The sequence below is a fragment of the Glycine soja genome, chromosome 8, assembly GCF_004193775.1.
Source record: "Glycine soja cultivar W05 chromosome 8, ASM419377v2, whole genome shotgun sequence".
In the NCBI taxonomy this organism is placed as follows: Eukaryota; Viridiplantae; Streptophyta; class Magnoliopsida; order Fabales; family Fabaceae; genus Glycine; species Glycine soja.
Window position 1 is genome coordinate 45104275 of NC_041009.1, and position 17885 is coordinate 45122159.

The 17885-nt window shown below is 34.0% G+C and overlaps 1 protein-coding gene across 2 annotated transcripts; it reads right to left on the reverse strand.

Moving 5' to 3' along the window:
* Positions 1-4280: 4280 nt before the first annotated feature.
* On the reverse strand, positions 4281-13032 carry LOC114423540 (altered inheritance of mitochondria protein 32-like). Of its 2 annotated transcripts, none has more exons than XM_028390338.1 (5): positions 12720-13032; positions 7693-7778; positions 7280-7585; positions 7052-7135; positions 4281-4991 (listed from the first exon to the last, which is right to left on the reverse strand). In XM_028390338.1, exons 1-5 carry the CDS (start codon positions 12894-12896, stop codon positions 4610-4612), a joined length of 1035 nt encoding a protein of 344 aa, XP_028246139.1. In that variant the 5' UTR covers positions 12897-13032; the 3' UTR covers positions 4281-4609. The 2 variants fall into 2 exon arrangements, with proteins under 2 accessions (XP_028246139.1, XP_028246138.1); XM_028390337.1 differs by lacking the exon at positions 12720-13032 and adding an exon at positions 8652-8972.
* Between the last annotated feature and the right edge of the window lie 4853 nt (positions 13033-17885).

The following is a 17885-nucleotide window of genomic DNA, read 5'->3' on the forward strand; positions in this document are numbered from 1 at the left end:
CACGCTCACATTTCTTAACCCGCTTTTGTTGCAGAATTAGAATGCAGGTGAGCTGCATTTGATTATAATCAGATGGTAAAAATTGTAATGTGATGTAATGAATGTTCAAATTACCAAAAGCTGAAAGTAATGTTTTAAAAATTGAACTAAATGATTGAAATGGTAAATTGTTGGCTTGTGATCTGATTAGTTTATTGCTTAAATTTGTGATTCAACTGAATTATAGTTGAGCCATATAATATTTGTGTTGGAATCGGTTAAACGAAACGATTTAATATTTGGTACATAGAATCTTCATTAAACTACTTTCTTACGAATGATATTTTCAAAAATAACATTTTGGAAAACAAATTAAAAATTATATTTGCTTGTTCAATTTTTGAAAATGTTTCTGGAAAAGTTTAATAACTTTGCAATTGGAAATAAAATAAAATAAAAAACTATTGTCACTTATTAACACAATTATTATTTTGAGAATTGTTTAAATGTGATAATATGAAAGACGTTTATATTTTCTTTTCCGTATGGAATTTTTTTCTCTCGTACTACTTTCTACTTTTTCAAACATTGTTGAAACATTTTATTAACATGAGAAAAGAGAGAAGACTGAACTAACCGTATGTTTAAATTCATGAGGAGTTGCATTTGTAGAATAATGGACGCAGTTCCAAAGAGGCAAAGCACATCACCAAAGCAACAAATAATTTATTTTGAGTATGTTTTAACATGATTATTCCTTGTTCGTAGGTAGGGGTGGAAATGAGTCAAGTCAAGCCAAGTTTTACTAGGCTCATTACCTGTCATACACTTTTTTTTAAGTCGTTAATTATATTGAATTCAAGTCGTTAAAGCACAAAGTATATTAAAAGAAAATAAAAATAGCATAATATTAAAAAATGTATGGATTAGAGATGATTTACACTAATATAACCAAACAAAAATTATTATTAGTTAAATTAACAATTTTTAATCCAACTTTTTGAATATATAATTATATTAAATATTTTTTTAAAAAAATATATCTACAATAATTTCATCTTAGTCTACTCAAGTCATATCTTATATACTATTGATCGAGGTCGTACCCGAATCAAATAAACATTAAAAATGCAATAACGAATCTAGGAAGTGATCCTAGGTCGTCTCCCAACGAGCAATGTTCAATCAAACGTTCATAACAGATAGTAATAAAACAGTAACGAATTGGGGGTTGTTTGTTTTTGTAAATTAAACAGCAAACAAATTTGAATTAGAAAATACCATAATTAAAAAAAATGTTTCCCCTTGATTCACAAGCAAGTTTCTTATCCTAGGTTACGAGAATTTATCCTTAATCAGTTCAACCACTTAATCCAATCCTAAATTAAATTACTAAGCGAAAATTAACATAAGGCTGTCATTATGTTATTAAACAACACATACACCAATTAATCATGAACGAAACTAATCATTAAACATGAACATAAATTAAGCACAGAGACAATTAATCAAGCACTAAACATGCATGTATTAATAGCAACAAATACAAAGTAATTGGTGAAGAGGAAAAACTGATCAGTATTCAATAGTAATAAAATCTAGATGGAATAAAATCTGGATAAAATAAAATCTATATAGAATAAAATCTAGATAAGATAAGATTTGATAAAATAAAGTTGTTGTTATTATTATTATTATTAGTTAAACAAGCCGGCTTGTCAAGCTAAATAAGCTTTTTTTTATAGTTTGAGCTTGGCCTTTTTATCTAAAAAGGTTTTTTAAAAAGCTTGAGCTTGACCTTTATACTAAACAAGTCGAGCCGAGCCTTACATAAGCCGAACCAAAGGCCCTCGACAAGCTGCTCAACTCATTTCCACCCCTATTCATAGGTCCCGGACGTTCAATCAAATACACTATAAGTACAACAATAACAAAGTCTTATCTCGTTAAGTAAAATTGACTATATCAATCATGAGATGTTATTATGCATAAGTATAATAAAATATGATTTCTTGGGCGTCATCAATGACCCTGCAACAGTTTTAGTGTGTCTTTGATTACTTTTTTATGGCATATATTTTGCAATGCATGGATTGTTACATCTGAAATGTTGGGGAACCAAGAGAAGTAAACCAGAGAGATTTATACCAATGGACTATGAGCAATAATATAAATGAACTTCACACCACACTTTAACTCAAAATCTTAAAGTTTAACATTTTCATTCCTACAATGATACTTTCTCACATATCTTAGATCCACTGCGAGTGCAATTGAGGGGATAAACACTGGAGAGGTTTACACCAATGGATTATAAGCAACCACATAAGTAAACTTGACACTACACTTTAACTCAAAACTAGGCATAGCAACAGGCTCCAAACTCGTGGGACCCGCCTCGGACCTGCCTTGATTTTGACAGGGAAAACCTGAGTTGATCAGGGTCGGGTTTTCCCCGATAGCCAAAGTCGAGTTCAGGGTCGGGGATGGGATTATTAATACCCGCCCCGAACTCGCCCCCAAATCTGTCCCTCTAATAATTAATTTACAAAAGTATCATTACATATATATAAAACATTAAAACATGAAACTATTAGATTGAATTTTATGCTAGTGTTGGATTGAATTTTATGTTGTCATGTACAATCTAAAAATATGTTATGGTTGTTATTTAAAATTATATTTTTTAATAAAATTTTATAAATATGTCAGGGGCGAGACGGGAAAAACCCGACCCCATCTGGGACGGAGATGGGGTAAATATACACTCCCGTTGGGTTTCAGGGGCGGGGACGGGGAAGGAAATGGGGAGTCGGGGGCGGGGGTGGGGTAAGCAAAACCCGACCTAGACCCGCCCCGTTGCCATGCCTACTCAAAACCTTAAGACTCGGGTTTATGAGTCTTGTTTTTACTTAAATAGTGCTCAACCTTTACATTCTTACATGATTGGAGGCTTCACATCACACTTATACTCCAACAATCTCTTCCTTAAGTGTGAATCTCATTCGCATGGTAGCCTCTCCCTTGAGCGAAAGTCATTTTCATCCACGAGTATTTCCATGATGGTCATTAAAGTCCACATGATTTAGATACTTGCAGTGTCGCTCCACGCACGAGACACATCTCTTGAACCCACCGTCATCCCTAAGCCAGGATCCATTGCCGGCATCATAGTCGTCCAAGCCGGTCACCAAGTCGAACAAGGTTTTAATACCAAATGTTGTGCAATCGAGAGGGATAAATACTGAGAAGACTTGCACCAATGGGACATAAGCAGCCATATGAATAAACTTGACACCACACTTTAATCCAAAATCTTAACATTCAGGTTTATGAGTTTTGCTTTCAGTTAAATAGTGTTCAACCTTCTTATTCTGCATGATGTGAGACTTCACTTTACACTTGTACTCCGACAATCACCCTCTCAAGTGTGAGTCTTATTCACATGGTAATTTTCCCTTCAAGCGGAAGTTATTTTCAACTACAAGTATTTTTCATGGTGGTCATTAAAGTTCACATGATCTAGATACTTGCATCGTCGCTCTACCCATAGGACATGCCGTTTGAATCCACCGTCAGAAAAACTTTTGATACAAGAAATCCATTGACTAAAGTATTTCACTTCATACTTATACTTAAGTATAAATTTTTTAAAAATAATAATGGTCGATGAAAGTAATAAGTCATAATAAGTTCCTTTGTTATTGAATCAAATTCTCAAACTCTTTTTTTTTATATATGTAAATTTTGGAGTTTAAATGAAACTTTTGATTTGGATATACACTTAAAATTCAAATTAAACATATCAAAGATGAAAGTTAATTTATTCAAAATCCAACTTAATTGAAAACCAAATGAAAACTAGGTGGCTTCTATGGTACATCACTGAAATTTAGCTATTACAGAAATTTTCTATTATATTATTTAGTCCTAGAACGTTTCTCTATTTTCATTTGTCCTGCGCACTATATATGTAACAGCTGATGTAAAGGGTGCGTTGATACACTACATATCACAGTATACCTCCATTATGAAACTGAAACCAGTATAAAAAGAAAATAATATGGTCTTATTAAAATAATTAAAATTTTCCAATAATTTCAAATTTAACTTGTAAACTTTGATTTTTATAGAAATTCTGCCCCTTAACTTTTTCAAAAACTGAGGTGATAAATTAATTTTAACTTATAGGAGAAATTTAATTAATTTTACCATCTTTTTACTATAATAAAAAATGCTTAAGAAGTTAGTCCAAATAGGGCCTAAACAAAAGCAAAAATATCTGTAATTTGCAACCCATCAAACACCAAAGTTAATTAGCTTTAATAAAATTAATAAATGTTACAAACCAATTGCACCTAAATAAAATGCCAGTATTTAATTTGAACATTCCCAGGCTAAGATTTCATGTATGTACAAAGCTAAGAGGGAATTCCAAGTGCCTGAGGCAACAATGTTTCATGTTTCAGAAGCTGTCAAGATTTCAGATACTCATTCCCCTGCATGTCCAGTAAGGTTTGAAATAAGGCATAACTGAACTTGCAAAATGAAAAATGAAGGCACAACAAAGCTTAAGTTATCCAATCCACTGCTAAATAACACTGCCAACCAATTGGTGAATTCATTCTCCTCATCTCAGCTGTTTGTAGCAGCTATAGGCGATGGCAACCGACACAGCAGCGCAGACAACAGCAAGAGCAGCATAAGTATCCTCCTGCTCCCAGCTGTCAAGCCATGTTGGCATGGAACTAAACTTGCGTAATGCTCCTTTGCCCTTGTTGATCCGAGAAATCACATTCACATTCTCCCTCTTATTATCAGTTGAGAGCTCGGTCATTTCCTCAAATACATCATTCTGACAACAACAAGAGTCTTCATTGTCTTGGCAACAGCTCTCTCCATCTGTTTGACAGCGGCCAGCAACCATGCCTCCTAAATTTCTTCCACCATTCAGCTGAAGCCTTTGTTCTTGCTTTTTCTTCTGTTCATCTTCTGATAAACCAATTTGACCCCTGATTGCAAATATTAAACCATGTTGGAACAAAATGAATAGCAGATACTTTTCCAGGGACTGTTTTCAAAAAATTTCATAGCATCACATGAAATATCAAAAGCTTAAATGTGTTTTGGATTCCTATAATATACTCATTTTATACTTAGTCTCTAAATATTTTGTTTGTTTTGGTCCCTATAAAATTTTGTTTTACAATCTTAGTCCCTATAATATTGTAAACTTTTGATATAGGTCCCTCTTATATTGGTAGATATTCGTTTTTAGTCCCTATTATTTAAGAAACATCAAGTATGTTCTCCAATAGAGGGTTGCAACATCACTAGTGAACAGTGTCAATGACTAAAATCATGAACTTAAGTTCTACAAGAACCAAAACCAACATTTTTTCATTACGAGGACTAAACCTATAAAACGAGTATATTACTATATCACATGGACCCAAAACATATTTAAGCCAATATCAAATTATGGGATGCCTTGATAACGATAAGTTATAGGAGAACCTAGGTTCGTCAAACATTCTATGGTAGAAAGAGCAATATTGCTAGAGTTATTCATCTTATATACATCCTTTTGTAAGTGCTTAAATTTGTAGAGCTAAATCCTTGGTTGGGAGAACACACTTTATGCTTTGAACTTATGGGTGGAAAGTTTAAACATTAGATGGCAGGAGCCATCTAATAGAAAAAGGATACAATGTATGCTTTGCTGCTTGACCATAATTTCAATTTTAAAATATGGAAGTTCACGCAAGAAGGCCATATTAAAAGAATGCAAAATAAATAGTCAACAAAAAATATTAAACCATTGATGAAAATGGGAATTTTAGCATGATCTACTTTTGAAAGTGACGCGGGACAATCCAAGGGTAATTCTCTCAGTATGATACTCCCTGCTAAACAAACCAATTAACCAAGTGTACTCCATGTAGTAGGGTACTCCCTTGGTAAACCTAAAGTGCTCCTCTAAATCAAACATTACATACTCTTTGAATAAGAAATTCAAAATTATAAAATAATCAAAGTTTCTCAAACGTTTAAGCTACATTCCTATTTACAGGCTAATAAGCATCTAACCCAATGCAAATGATAAGAAAACTAAGCTATCTCTATTTCAAGTTAAAATAAGATAATTCAAATCAAAATGCACTTGTTTGGGAACCAATTAACTTCTGAAAATAATTGCGGCCCCCACCCACCCACACACACACACACACACACACACAAAAGGCTATTATTTATCCAAATTAAAATAAGTTGAACCAAAACGAAAAATTAATCTCATAAAGATACCTACTTATGAAATTACAAATCCTAAATAATGTAATAGAACCCCCATCAAAACTAAACTACTACAAAAGCCTTAACCCACTAGGTGAGGTTGGCTATAAGGAACACATGACATCATTCAGCTCTTTGTCGTGAGTGATCAATGTTTGGTATATTAGAGAGTTTTACATTGATTTCCGAGGACCTAAAACAACTTTCTATGAAGCCAGAGGCAGTTTTGGTGAATCTAGGATATCCCTCGATCGGGAATCAGAGACAAATCTCTCAAGGTATTCATTTAATCAACATTAGAAAGGTCTTTGTGCACAGCCTTACCCTTGCATATACAAAGAGGCTGTTTCCTGATTTGAACCAATGACCAAACAGTCACCAAGGTACAAGTACAACGTTACTGCTGTACTAGGGCTCATCCTCTTAAAATTGCCACAGACCCAGTCAAAGAGCCTCAAACACCTTTTAAAGTTTCCAGTTCACTCCTATTAACATTCCATTTCATTCTGGATTTTTGAGATATTGGAACTTGGAAATGACAACAAACTTTATGAACATAGCTAAAATTTCCACCTCAGGCACAACCTTTGTTGGTCTATGCTGACAAAACATTATATAAAATTAACTTCTAACCCCACAGACCCAGTTTCTGCTCCAAATGACCAGCACAAGAGCAATCCTTGCTAGTGTCTTTTGAAGGATGGAACTAAAAGGAAAAAAAAAAAAAAAGAACCCTTTAAAATTCAATACTAATGAAAATATCATAGATAAAAATTACCTCCATAGTGAGTCAAAAATCTCCCCTTTAATGATATGCTGGTGAAACAATAAAGGTACATCATCTGGAGTAACATATCCATACCTAGATAGTTTAGTTAAAAAGAATAGTGGTCAGCTTAATATCAAAATTAAAGATAAAAATGTTATACAGGTATTTCTCGATTTTAAAGAAATGGAAAGATCTGCTGAACGAAATGTTAATAACCAGGGGAAATCTCCTCCTTACAAGTGCCCAGTGACTTCTCTGTTGATACTTGATCCAAATATAATGACATTTCCAGCGTACTTGTTTCCCCCAATGTGCGAGCACGAGCTAATCAACACTTTGCCTTGAAGACCATGTAATTCTATCTCTTCCCTGAATCTACTGACCAAGATAGGTCCAAAAACCCCACACCTACGATCACGGGATCCATGTGAACACACGAAAACATATGAAGCTTTTAATGATTCAGGATTTCCAGGAAGCCATTCTCCTTCTTTGACTAGAACTTCTTCAACAAATGTCTCAACATCAAAATGGGTTAATCTCCTGCAATTTCACTAAAACTAATGTTAATAAGGAATTAAGCAAACAAAGGAGAACTTTTATAGGGGAATTAGAAGCTATGAAACAGAACTGGAACTATAAGTACTAACCTATATCTGATCATGTCTGGAAAAATTAATACATCTCCATTTGATGTTTCAGTCCCATCATGCCCCTCACATATTGTTAAGCAGGTCTAGCAAATGACAAGTCCAAAACAATTAGCCACAGTTAGCTTAATCTATATAATGAATAAATATCACTAAATACAAACAGCATTTTCACTGCATTGGTAGGTCATCTTTAAAAACAAAATCCACAAATCATGCAATTCATATATAATTTAGTAAGAAAACTTCATAAATGAATAAAACAAAAAAACAAAAAAAAACTTAAATCAAACCACCCCACCTCATACCCTAGGCTACATTTGGATTGATGAGAAGGAATGGAACGAAATGATACTAGATTCCATTGTTTAGAATCTTTAGATAGTTTAAAGTAAAATAAAAGTCATTCCATTTAAAGTATAACAAAAGTCATTCCATTCTGTTCCATTCCATCCAATACTTTACATTTACTTCCCCAAGTATGGGGCGGAAGCCCTTCCATTTCATCATTCAATCATAAAAATGATTTATTGGTTGGTTTTGGAAGCCAGGGTATCCACTAGTCAAGAGTCAACCGCTAATTCATCATAGATACTGAGCATCAGAAACTCGGACTAGGTGATATATCATAAAAATAATCAAACAACAGAATGTTGACTAGATTCCATCCTGTTCCATTACTTTCAATCACACTCCATTCCATTCCAATCACACTTAGACATCCATAAATAGTCCTAGGCAAAAAAAAGGAACCAATATATAAAGCAGCAAAAGATCCCAAAACTAGTACATTGCCCCTTGGTAGAACAAACAAGAAAAACCTTTCTCACTCTCCTTCTCTCCCTAGCTACCAAAAAAGAATCATCTTTTAAACAAAAAAAAAAAAAAGATTAAAAATACAAAACAAAAGACACCAAACCAAACCAAAAAACTATGAGGCGAAAACAAAAGCAAACAACCTCTTTCTTGATATGAGGCTTTCTGGCATTGATGGCGGCGTGGAGCAACCTTGGCAGGCGATCAAATTCAGCAGCCTCAATGCGCGGCGGCCACACGGCGGGGTTCTTGTAGCAGAGGAACACATGGCGGCGGCAGAAGAAGTCCGAAGAAGAAGACGTGTCGCCGCTACCCATCATCGTACAAACGCTAAAGCTCGAAGCTTTTTTGAAGAAGAAAAAGAACGAGAATGACGGCAAGTGAGTGAGTGTGGAAGTGATTGCACCTTGCAACTTGCGAGAGTGAACACTGTGAAGTGTGTGCAGTGTTTTTTCTTTTTTTATTTTCTCTTTGGTCATGTTTTGTTTTTTTAGAGGAGGCTGTGTTCTTGTGTGGTGAAGTGTACCGTGTTTACTGTGGAATCGTTTTTTTTTACATTGCTATAATGGAGTTGAATCTAAATCTATATCATTAAATGCCTGTTATATTTGCTGCATAGGTGAGAAGGTGCCATTATTTTATGATTATATTTGAATTATTTTAAAGTAAATATTTTAAGAAAATAAGAAACTTTAACTATTGATAAAAAGGTTTTGATTAGTGTCTTTCAAAAAAAAAGTTTTGATTAGTGAGTAATTTTAACTCATGTTATGTAGGAGAAACTTTAGTAAAATAAAACACGATTATAAATTTTTAAGTTGTTTGTTTTATTTCACAAAATGTGTAAATATATAGTGTACATGTTCACTTTTTAGAAAATATAATAAATTAAAATATATAGAGGAAAAGATAAAATATTTTAATATTATAATTGTATAATGAAAAGAACAACTCAAAGGTAAATAACAATAAGATATATAAATATCTCACTCATTAATTTATGAAGAATAAAGACGGTACTCGTAATTTATATCATTATTTTTTCTCCACAAACCACATTTATTTCTTATGTGAGACAAGACCGATAGCAAAACTTTTTTAAATATTTAATACAATTATTTAACTATATATTTAAAACTTGAACTTAAAATCACTAATTAACATAAAATAATTTTCTTCCAATTGTTTCATATACCCAATAGTACTCATAATTTATAACTAATATTGAAATAAAAAAAATATAATTAGTTGAGAATGACAATAGGATGAGATAAAAGATACATGTTTTATATTTTATAAATTTTCATGATAAAAATTTAGAATGACAATAGGATAAATATTTTACACACACAAGATTAATAGTAGACTTCCATCAATTGTATCTACATCTTTGGATGCTGCAAATATTTTATTATAAAGAGAAAATTATAAATAAATGGTTACTCAACTCACAACCCTATTGGAAAAAGAAAAATACAATTAAACCTATAAATAATAATTAATAGTAATTAATGTAAATAATTCTTATAAATAATGGAAATAGTATTGTTATATATAATTATTATAAGAGATTAAAAACTATTGTGGTTATCTATAATTGTTATAAATAATTAAAATAAGGACTGTAATACTCATTTTTATTTTTTTACCCTAAGGTGCCTTAAAAAATCATATATCTCACCAAAAGATATTTAACTAAAGATATATTATCCAAAACTTCTTTGATCATAAGAATTCAAACTGTGACATTTTCCCTATCTAAATTTTAAGAAATTTTTAAAATAAAATTATAAATTTAAAAATTCATCAAACTAATATGTTAATTCTTTGAGTGTATTTCATATTGTAAAATTTTATCTTTACTTTGGAATAATACTATTTTAAAACTATTCTCATTGACATAAAAAAAATGCAGATTTAGTTAATAATAGATTTGTCTAAATTATAACATACTGAAACGGGTATAAAAAAGGAAAGGCGCCTTTTGAAATCTTAAAGTCTTGAAGCAACTTACTCATTAAATAATCAATCATAATTGACTCTGATTTTTTGAGGCAAATTTAAAAATTTCTCTCTCAATATAACAGGATCAATTGAAATCAAGAAAATCACAAAAGAAAGAAGAAAAAGAAAATCAAGAAAACCACAAGAAAAAAGCAAAAGAAAAGAATGTCTCACAAATAAAAAAAGAATGTCATTGAGATCCTTGATGAACAAGCTTTCTATTATGACAAGGAAGATGAGCAGTGGTTTAAGGAAAAAGATGATCAGTGGGCAAAGAACATACCATGCTACAAAGAAGACGCAGCAAACGTAGTCTTGAATTCAGTCGACTTCGATTTTGACATGCAAGATTTAGATGAGTTCTTGATGGTTCTTGGCACTGAAGATTCTTTCCCTGAGAGAGTTCCTAATCCTATTATTCCTGTTACTCCTCCTATTTCTGGACGGGTTCAGGTTCCTTCCCCTCCGAGAGTTCATGCTCCTGCACCTCAGAGGGTTTATACTTTTGCCAATTTGGTTTCTGCTACATCTGCCCCTACAGCTCGGGTTCCAGCACCACACGAGTCACCGGAGGAGACATTCAATGGCATTGCATCTGGTCAGGTCCATGCACTGATCAGCCACCAACACCACTTGCTTCCGCAGAATATGGAGTCATATCGTGTCATGTTAGCCGGTGACTCATCCCGATCGGTTCCTTGTAAGAAATACACACATTGGACCAGAGAACAACACATTTCGTTTCTCCTTGGGCTTGAGAATGTTGGAAAGAAAAGTTGGACATATATTTTACAGAAATTTGTTCCATCAAAAAATCCATTTCAAGTTGCAAGTCATGCTCAAAAATACTTCAAACGCAAGAATAACCCAAAGAAAGAGAGGAAAAGGAAAAGCATTCATGACATAACCTTAGAGGACATTAACACGATTGTTACTCCCCGCATTGATCAACATAATTGGGTTCCTCCTCCACCAAATTTTGCAGCGCAACCACATGAAATACGACATGCACAACCCATGCAGCAGTTCAACCAACATAATCCGTTTCATCAAATGCAGCAGTTTCAGCACATTATGCCTAGTCAAATGAACATATATGGATATTCTAATAATTGGCCTCACGACAGTGAACACGCCAATTGATCTTTGTTGGGATGCTGTTCCCTTTTTTTGCTCTCTTCATTATGCCTGTAAATTTTAGGGGCCTCTTTCTTGTAGGATAATTTGCCTTGACATGTATTTTTGTCTAGTTTCCCATGATGTTTTGTTATTGGTCTTCTGGAAATAAAATTAGTTGAGTTATTGACCGAATATTTTCATCCTTGTTTCCGAAAGTACAGAACTAAAATAGCAAAATGTCTTTTCTTAATCAATTTAGACTTTATTCTTCATAAAAGTATTTTATTGTATTTTATTTTAATATTGACTTCGGTGGGGAGAGTTTGCATAATGCTTCAAGTGCGTGCCATAAAGGTACAAGAGTGGGAAGATTCTAATCCTTAGAGAAGGATTCTAATCAATTTAGTATTCATCCTTGTTTCCAAGGACTAAAATAGCCAAAAAATAAATATAAAAAATTTAAAGTAAAATTATTTGCTCTATATCCATTGTTTAGAATCTTTAGATAGTTTAAAGTAAAATAAAAGTCATTCCATTTAAAGTATAACAAAAGTCATTCCATTCTGTTCCATTCCATCCAATACTTTTCATTTACTTCCCCAAGTATGGGGCGGAAGCCCTTCCATTTCATCATTCAATCATAAAAATGATTTATTGGTTGGTTTTGGAAGCCAGGGTATCCACTAGTCAAGAGTCAACTGCTAATTCATCATAGATACTGAGCATCAGAAACTCGGACTAGGGGATATATCATAAAAATAATCAAACAACAGAATGTTGACTAGATTCTATCCTGTTCCATTACTTTCAATCACACTCCACTCCATTCCAATCACACTTAGACATCCATAAATAGTTCTAGGCAAAAAAAAGGAACCAATATATAAAGCAGCAAAAGATCCCAAAACTAGTACATTGCCCCTTGGTAGAACAAACAAGAACAACCTTTCTCACTCTCCTTCTCTCCCTAGCTACCAAAGAAGAATCATTTTTTAAACAAAAAAAAAAAAAACAATAGATTAAAAATACAAAACAAAAGACACCAAACCAAACCAAAAAACTATGAGGCCAAAACAAAAGCAAACAACCTCTTTCTTGATATGAGGCTTTCTGGCATTGATGGCGGCGTGGAGCAACCTTGGCAGGCGATCAAATTCAGCAGCCTCAATGCGCGGCGGCCACACGGCGGGGTTCTTGTAGCAGAGGAACACATGGCGGCGGCAGAAGAAGTCCGAAGAAGAAGACGTGTCGCCGCTACCCATCATCGTACAAACGCTAAAGCTCGAAGCTTTTTTGAAGAAGAAAAAGAACGAGAATGACGGCAAGTGAGTGAGTGTGGAAGTGATTGCACCTTGCAACTTGCGAGAGTGAACACTGTGAAGTGTGTGCAGTGTTTTTTCTTTTTTTATTTTCTCTTTGGTCATGTTTTGTTTTTTTTAGAGGAGAGGCTGTGTTCTTGTGTGGTGAAGTGTACCGTGTTTACTGTGGAATCGTTTTTTTTTTAACATTGCTATTATGGAGTTTAATCTAAATCATTAAATTTAAATCTATATCATTAAATGCCTGTTATATTTGCTGCATAGGTGAGAAGGTGCCATTATTTTATGATTATATTTGAATTATTTTAAAGTAAATATTTTAGGAAAATAAGAAACTTTAACTATTGATAAATAGGTTTTGATTAGTGTCTTTAAAAAAAAAGTTTTGATTAGTGAGTAATTTTAACTCATGTTATCTAGGAGAAACTTTAGTAAAATAAAACACGATTGTAAATTTTTAAGTTATTTGTTTTATTTCATAAATATGTAAATAGTGTACATGTTTACCTTTTAGACAACAACAACAACAACGCCTTATCCCACTAGGTGGGGTCGGCTACATGGATCAACTTCCGTCATAATGTTCTATCAAGTACCATGCTTCTATCCAAACCATTAATTTCGAGATCCTTTTTGATAACCTCTCTTATAGTCTTTTTGGGTCTTCCTCTGCCTCGAATTGTTTGTCTTCTCTCCATCTGGTCTACTCTCCTCACTACAGAGTCTACCGGTCTTCTCTCTACATGCCCAAACCACCTAAGTCTATTTTCCACCATCTTCTCTACAATAGGCGCTACTCCAACCCTCTCTCTAATAGCTTCGTTTCTAATTTTATCCTGTCGAGTCTTACCACACATCCACCGCAACATCCTCATCTCCGCTACACCTACTTTATTCTCATGTTGACTCTTGACCGCCCAACATTCTGTTCCGTACAAAATCGCCGGTCTTACCGCAGTCCGATAAAACTTTCCCTTTAGCTTGATCGGTACCTTTGCATCACATAACACCCCCGATGCTTTTCTCCATTTCATCCATCCTGCTTGAATGCGATGATTCACATCCCCTTCAATTTCCCCATCATCCTGTATTACAGACCCAAGATATTTAAACCGTGTGACTTGAGGGATAATATGGTCTCCTATTTTCACCTCTGAGTTAGAAACCCTCCTTCTTTTGTTGAACTTACATTCCATATACTCCGATTTGCTTATGCTTAGGCGAAAGCCATGTGTTTCTAGAGCTCGTCTCCAAGTTTCTAACCTCTCATTCAACTTCTCCCTCGACTCTCCAAGGAGGACTATGTCATCTGCAAAAAGCATGCATCTCGGCGCTATCTCTTGGATTTGTTCCGTGAGGACATCCAGAATTAAGGTAAAAAGGTAGGGGCTAAGGGTTGACCCTTGATGTAAACCAATTGTGATGGGAAAATCGTCTGACTCTCCACCCTGTGTCCTAACACTAGTCGATACCCTATCATACATATCTTGGATAGCTCGAATATATGCAACCCTAACCCCTTTCTTCTCTAGAGCTTTTCACAAAATCTCTCTAGGCACTCTATCATACGCTTTCTCCAAGTCAATAAAAATCAAGTGCAAGTCTTGTTGGGCCATGCGATATTGCTCCATCACCCGCCGTAATAAATAAATCGCTTCCATGGTCGACCTTCCCGGCATGAAACCAAATTGATTCTCAGTAACTTGAGTCTCCTTTCTTAATCTCCGTTCGATCACTCTTTCCCACAATTTCATGGTATGACTCATGAGCTTGATTCCCCTATAATTTGCACAATTTTGTATATCCCCCTTGTTCTTATAGATTGGCACTAACGTGCTTCTCCTCCATTCCTCCGGCATGCATTTTGACCTCATAATTTCGTTAAAGAGTTCGGTGAGCCACTCAAGACCTCTATCTCCAAGAGTTTTCCACACTTCAATAGGTATGTTGTCTGGCCCCACCGCCTTACCATTACTCATTCTTTTCAACGCTTCCTTTACTTCCTGTTTCTGAATCCGACGATAGTACTTATAGTTCCGGTCCTCTTCTCTTGTGTCTAGACTGCTAGAGTCATATCCATATCCATCATTAAATAAGTTGTGGAAATACGCCTTCCACCTTTCCTTGATATCTTTTTCATGCACTAAGACTTTGCCTTCTTCATCCTTAACACACTTTACTTGATCCAAATCTCTAGTCTTCCTCTCTCTACCCTTAGCAAGCCTATATATAGATCTTTCTCCGTCCCTGGTTCCTAGAGCTTGGTATAGTCCGTCAAAAGCTTGGGCTCTTGCCTCACTCACCGCCTTTTTGGTTTCATTTCTAGCTATCTTATACTTATCCCAAGTTTCAGAATTTCTACACCTAGACCACTCCTTGAAACACTCCTTTTTTACTCTAACTTTGCTCTGAACATTTTCATTCCACCACCACGATTCTTTACCCCTAGGTCCAAAACCTCAAGATTCACCCAACGTCTCTTTAGCCACTTTAATAATCTCTTGGGACATCTTGTTCCACATATCATTTGCACTTCCTTGTGATTGTCCACACCAAACCCTCCCATATCTTTTGTTGGAAGATTCCTTGTTTCTCACCCTTCAAGTGCCACCATTTGATCCTTGGTGCTACCAGAGGACTTCTTCTCTTTGCCCTATCTCTAATTCTTACATCCATAACCAAAACTCTATGTTGGGTAGTCAAGCTCTCTCCCGGGATAACTTTATAGTTCAAGCAATACTTCCTATCAGACTTCCTGATAAGGAAGAAATCTATCTGAGAACATGTCCCTCCACTTTTGTAAGTGATAAGATGTTCCTCTCTTTTCTTAAACCATGTATTGGCTATAGAAAGATCCAAAGCCTCCGAAAACTCCAAGATGGATTTACCCTCCCCATTCATCTCCCCTAGACCAAAACCCCCATGCACCCCCTCAAAACCTCTAGCCACGCTACCTACATGTCCATTGAGATCCCCTCCTAGGAAAACTTTCTCTCCTTGGGGTATATCCTGAAGTACCCCTTCTAGATCCTCCCAAAATTTTACCTTAAAGTGTTCTGCTAACCCAACCTGAGGTGCGTACCCACTAATAACATTAAAGGTGTCCTGTCCCACTACCAATTTTAAGACTATGATACGATCTCCTACTCTTCTTACATCCACGACATCCTTCTTCCACTCCTTGTCCACAATAATCCCTACCCCATTTCTTGATCTGATTTTTCCCGTATACCACAGCTTAAATCCCGAGTTGTCTAATAAATTTAAATATATAGATGAAAAGATAAAATATTTTAATATTATAAATGCATAATAAAAAGAACAACTCAAAGGTAAATAACAATAAGATATATAAATATCTCACTCATTAATTTATGAAGAATAAAGACGGTATTCGTAATTTATATTATTATTTTTTCTCCACAAACCACATTTATTTCTTATGTCAGGCAAGACAGATCGTAAAACTTTTTTAAATATTTAATACAATTATTTAACTATATATTTAAAACTTGAACTTAAAATCACTAATTAACATAAAATAATTTTCTTCCAATTGATTCATATACCCAATAGTACTTATAATTTATAACTAATATTGAAATAAAAAAATATAATTAGTTGAGAATGACAATAGGATGAGATGAAAGATACATGTTTTATATGTTATAAATTTTCATGATAAAAATTTAGAATGACAATAGGATAAAAGTTTTACACACAAAATTAACAGTAGACTTCCATCAATTGTATCTGCATCTTTGGATGCTGCAAATATTTTATTATAAAGAGAAAATTATAAATAAATGGTTACTCAACTCACAAAACTATTGGAAAAAGAAAAATACAATTAAACCTATAAATAATAATTTATAGTAATTAATGTAAATAATTCTTATTAATAATGGAAATAGTATTGTTATACATAATTATTATACGAGATTAAAAACTATTATGGTTAACTATAATTATTATAAATAATTAAAATAAGCACTGTAATAGTCATTTTTATTTTTTTACCCTATGGCGCCTTCAAAAATCATATATTTCACAAAAAGATATTTAACTAAAGATATATTATCTAAATCTTCTTTGATCATAAGAATTCAAACTGTGACATTTTCCCTATCTAAATTTTAAGAACTTTTTAAAATAAAATTATAAATTTAAAAATTCATCAAACTAATATGTTAATTCTTTGAGTGTATTTCATATTGTAAAATTTTTTCTTTACTTTGAAACAATACTATTTTCAAACTATTCTCATTCACATAAAAAAAAATGCAGATTTAGTTAATAATAGATTTGTTTGAATTATAATATACTGAAACGGGTATAAAAAAGGAAAGGCGCCTTTTGAAATCTTAAAGTCTTGAAGCAACTTACTCATTAAATAATCAATCATAATTGACTCTGATTTTTGGCTGACAAATTTCTCTCTAGGATCAATTGAAATCAAGAAAACCACAAAAGAAAGAAGAAAAAGGAAATCAAGAAAACCACCGGAAAAAAGAAAAAGAAAAGAATGTCTCACGAAGAAAACAAGAATGCCATTGAGTTCCTTGATGAACAAGCTTTCTATTATGACGAGGAAGATGATCAGTGGTTTAAGGAAAAAGATGATCAGTGGGCAAAGAACATACCATGCTACAAAGAAGACGCAGTAAAAGTAGTCTTGAATTCAGTCGACTTCGATTTTGACATGCAAGATTTAGATGAGTTCTTGATGGTTCTTGGCACTGAAGATTCTTCCCATGAAAGAGTTCCTGATCCTGTTATTCCTGTTACTCCTCCTATTTCTGGACGGGTTCAGGTTCCTTCCCCTCCGAGAGTTCATGCTCCTGCACCTCAGAGGGTTTATACTTTTGCCAATTTGGTTTCTGCTACATCTGCCCCTACAGCTCGGGTTCCAGCACCACACGAGTCACCGGAGGA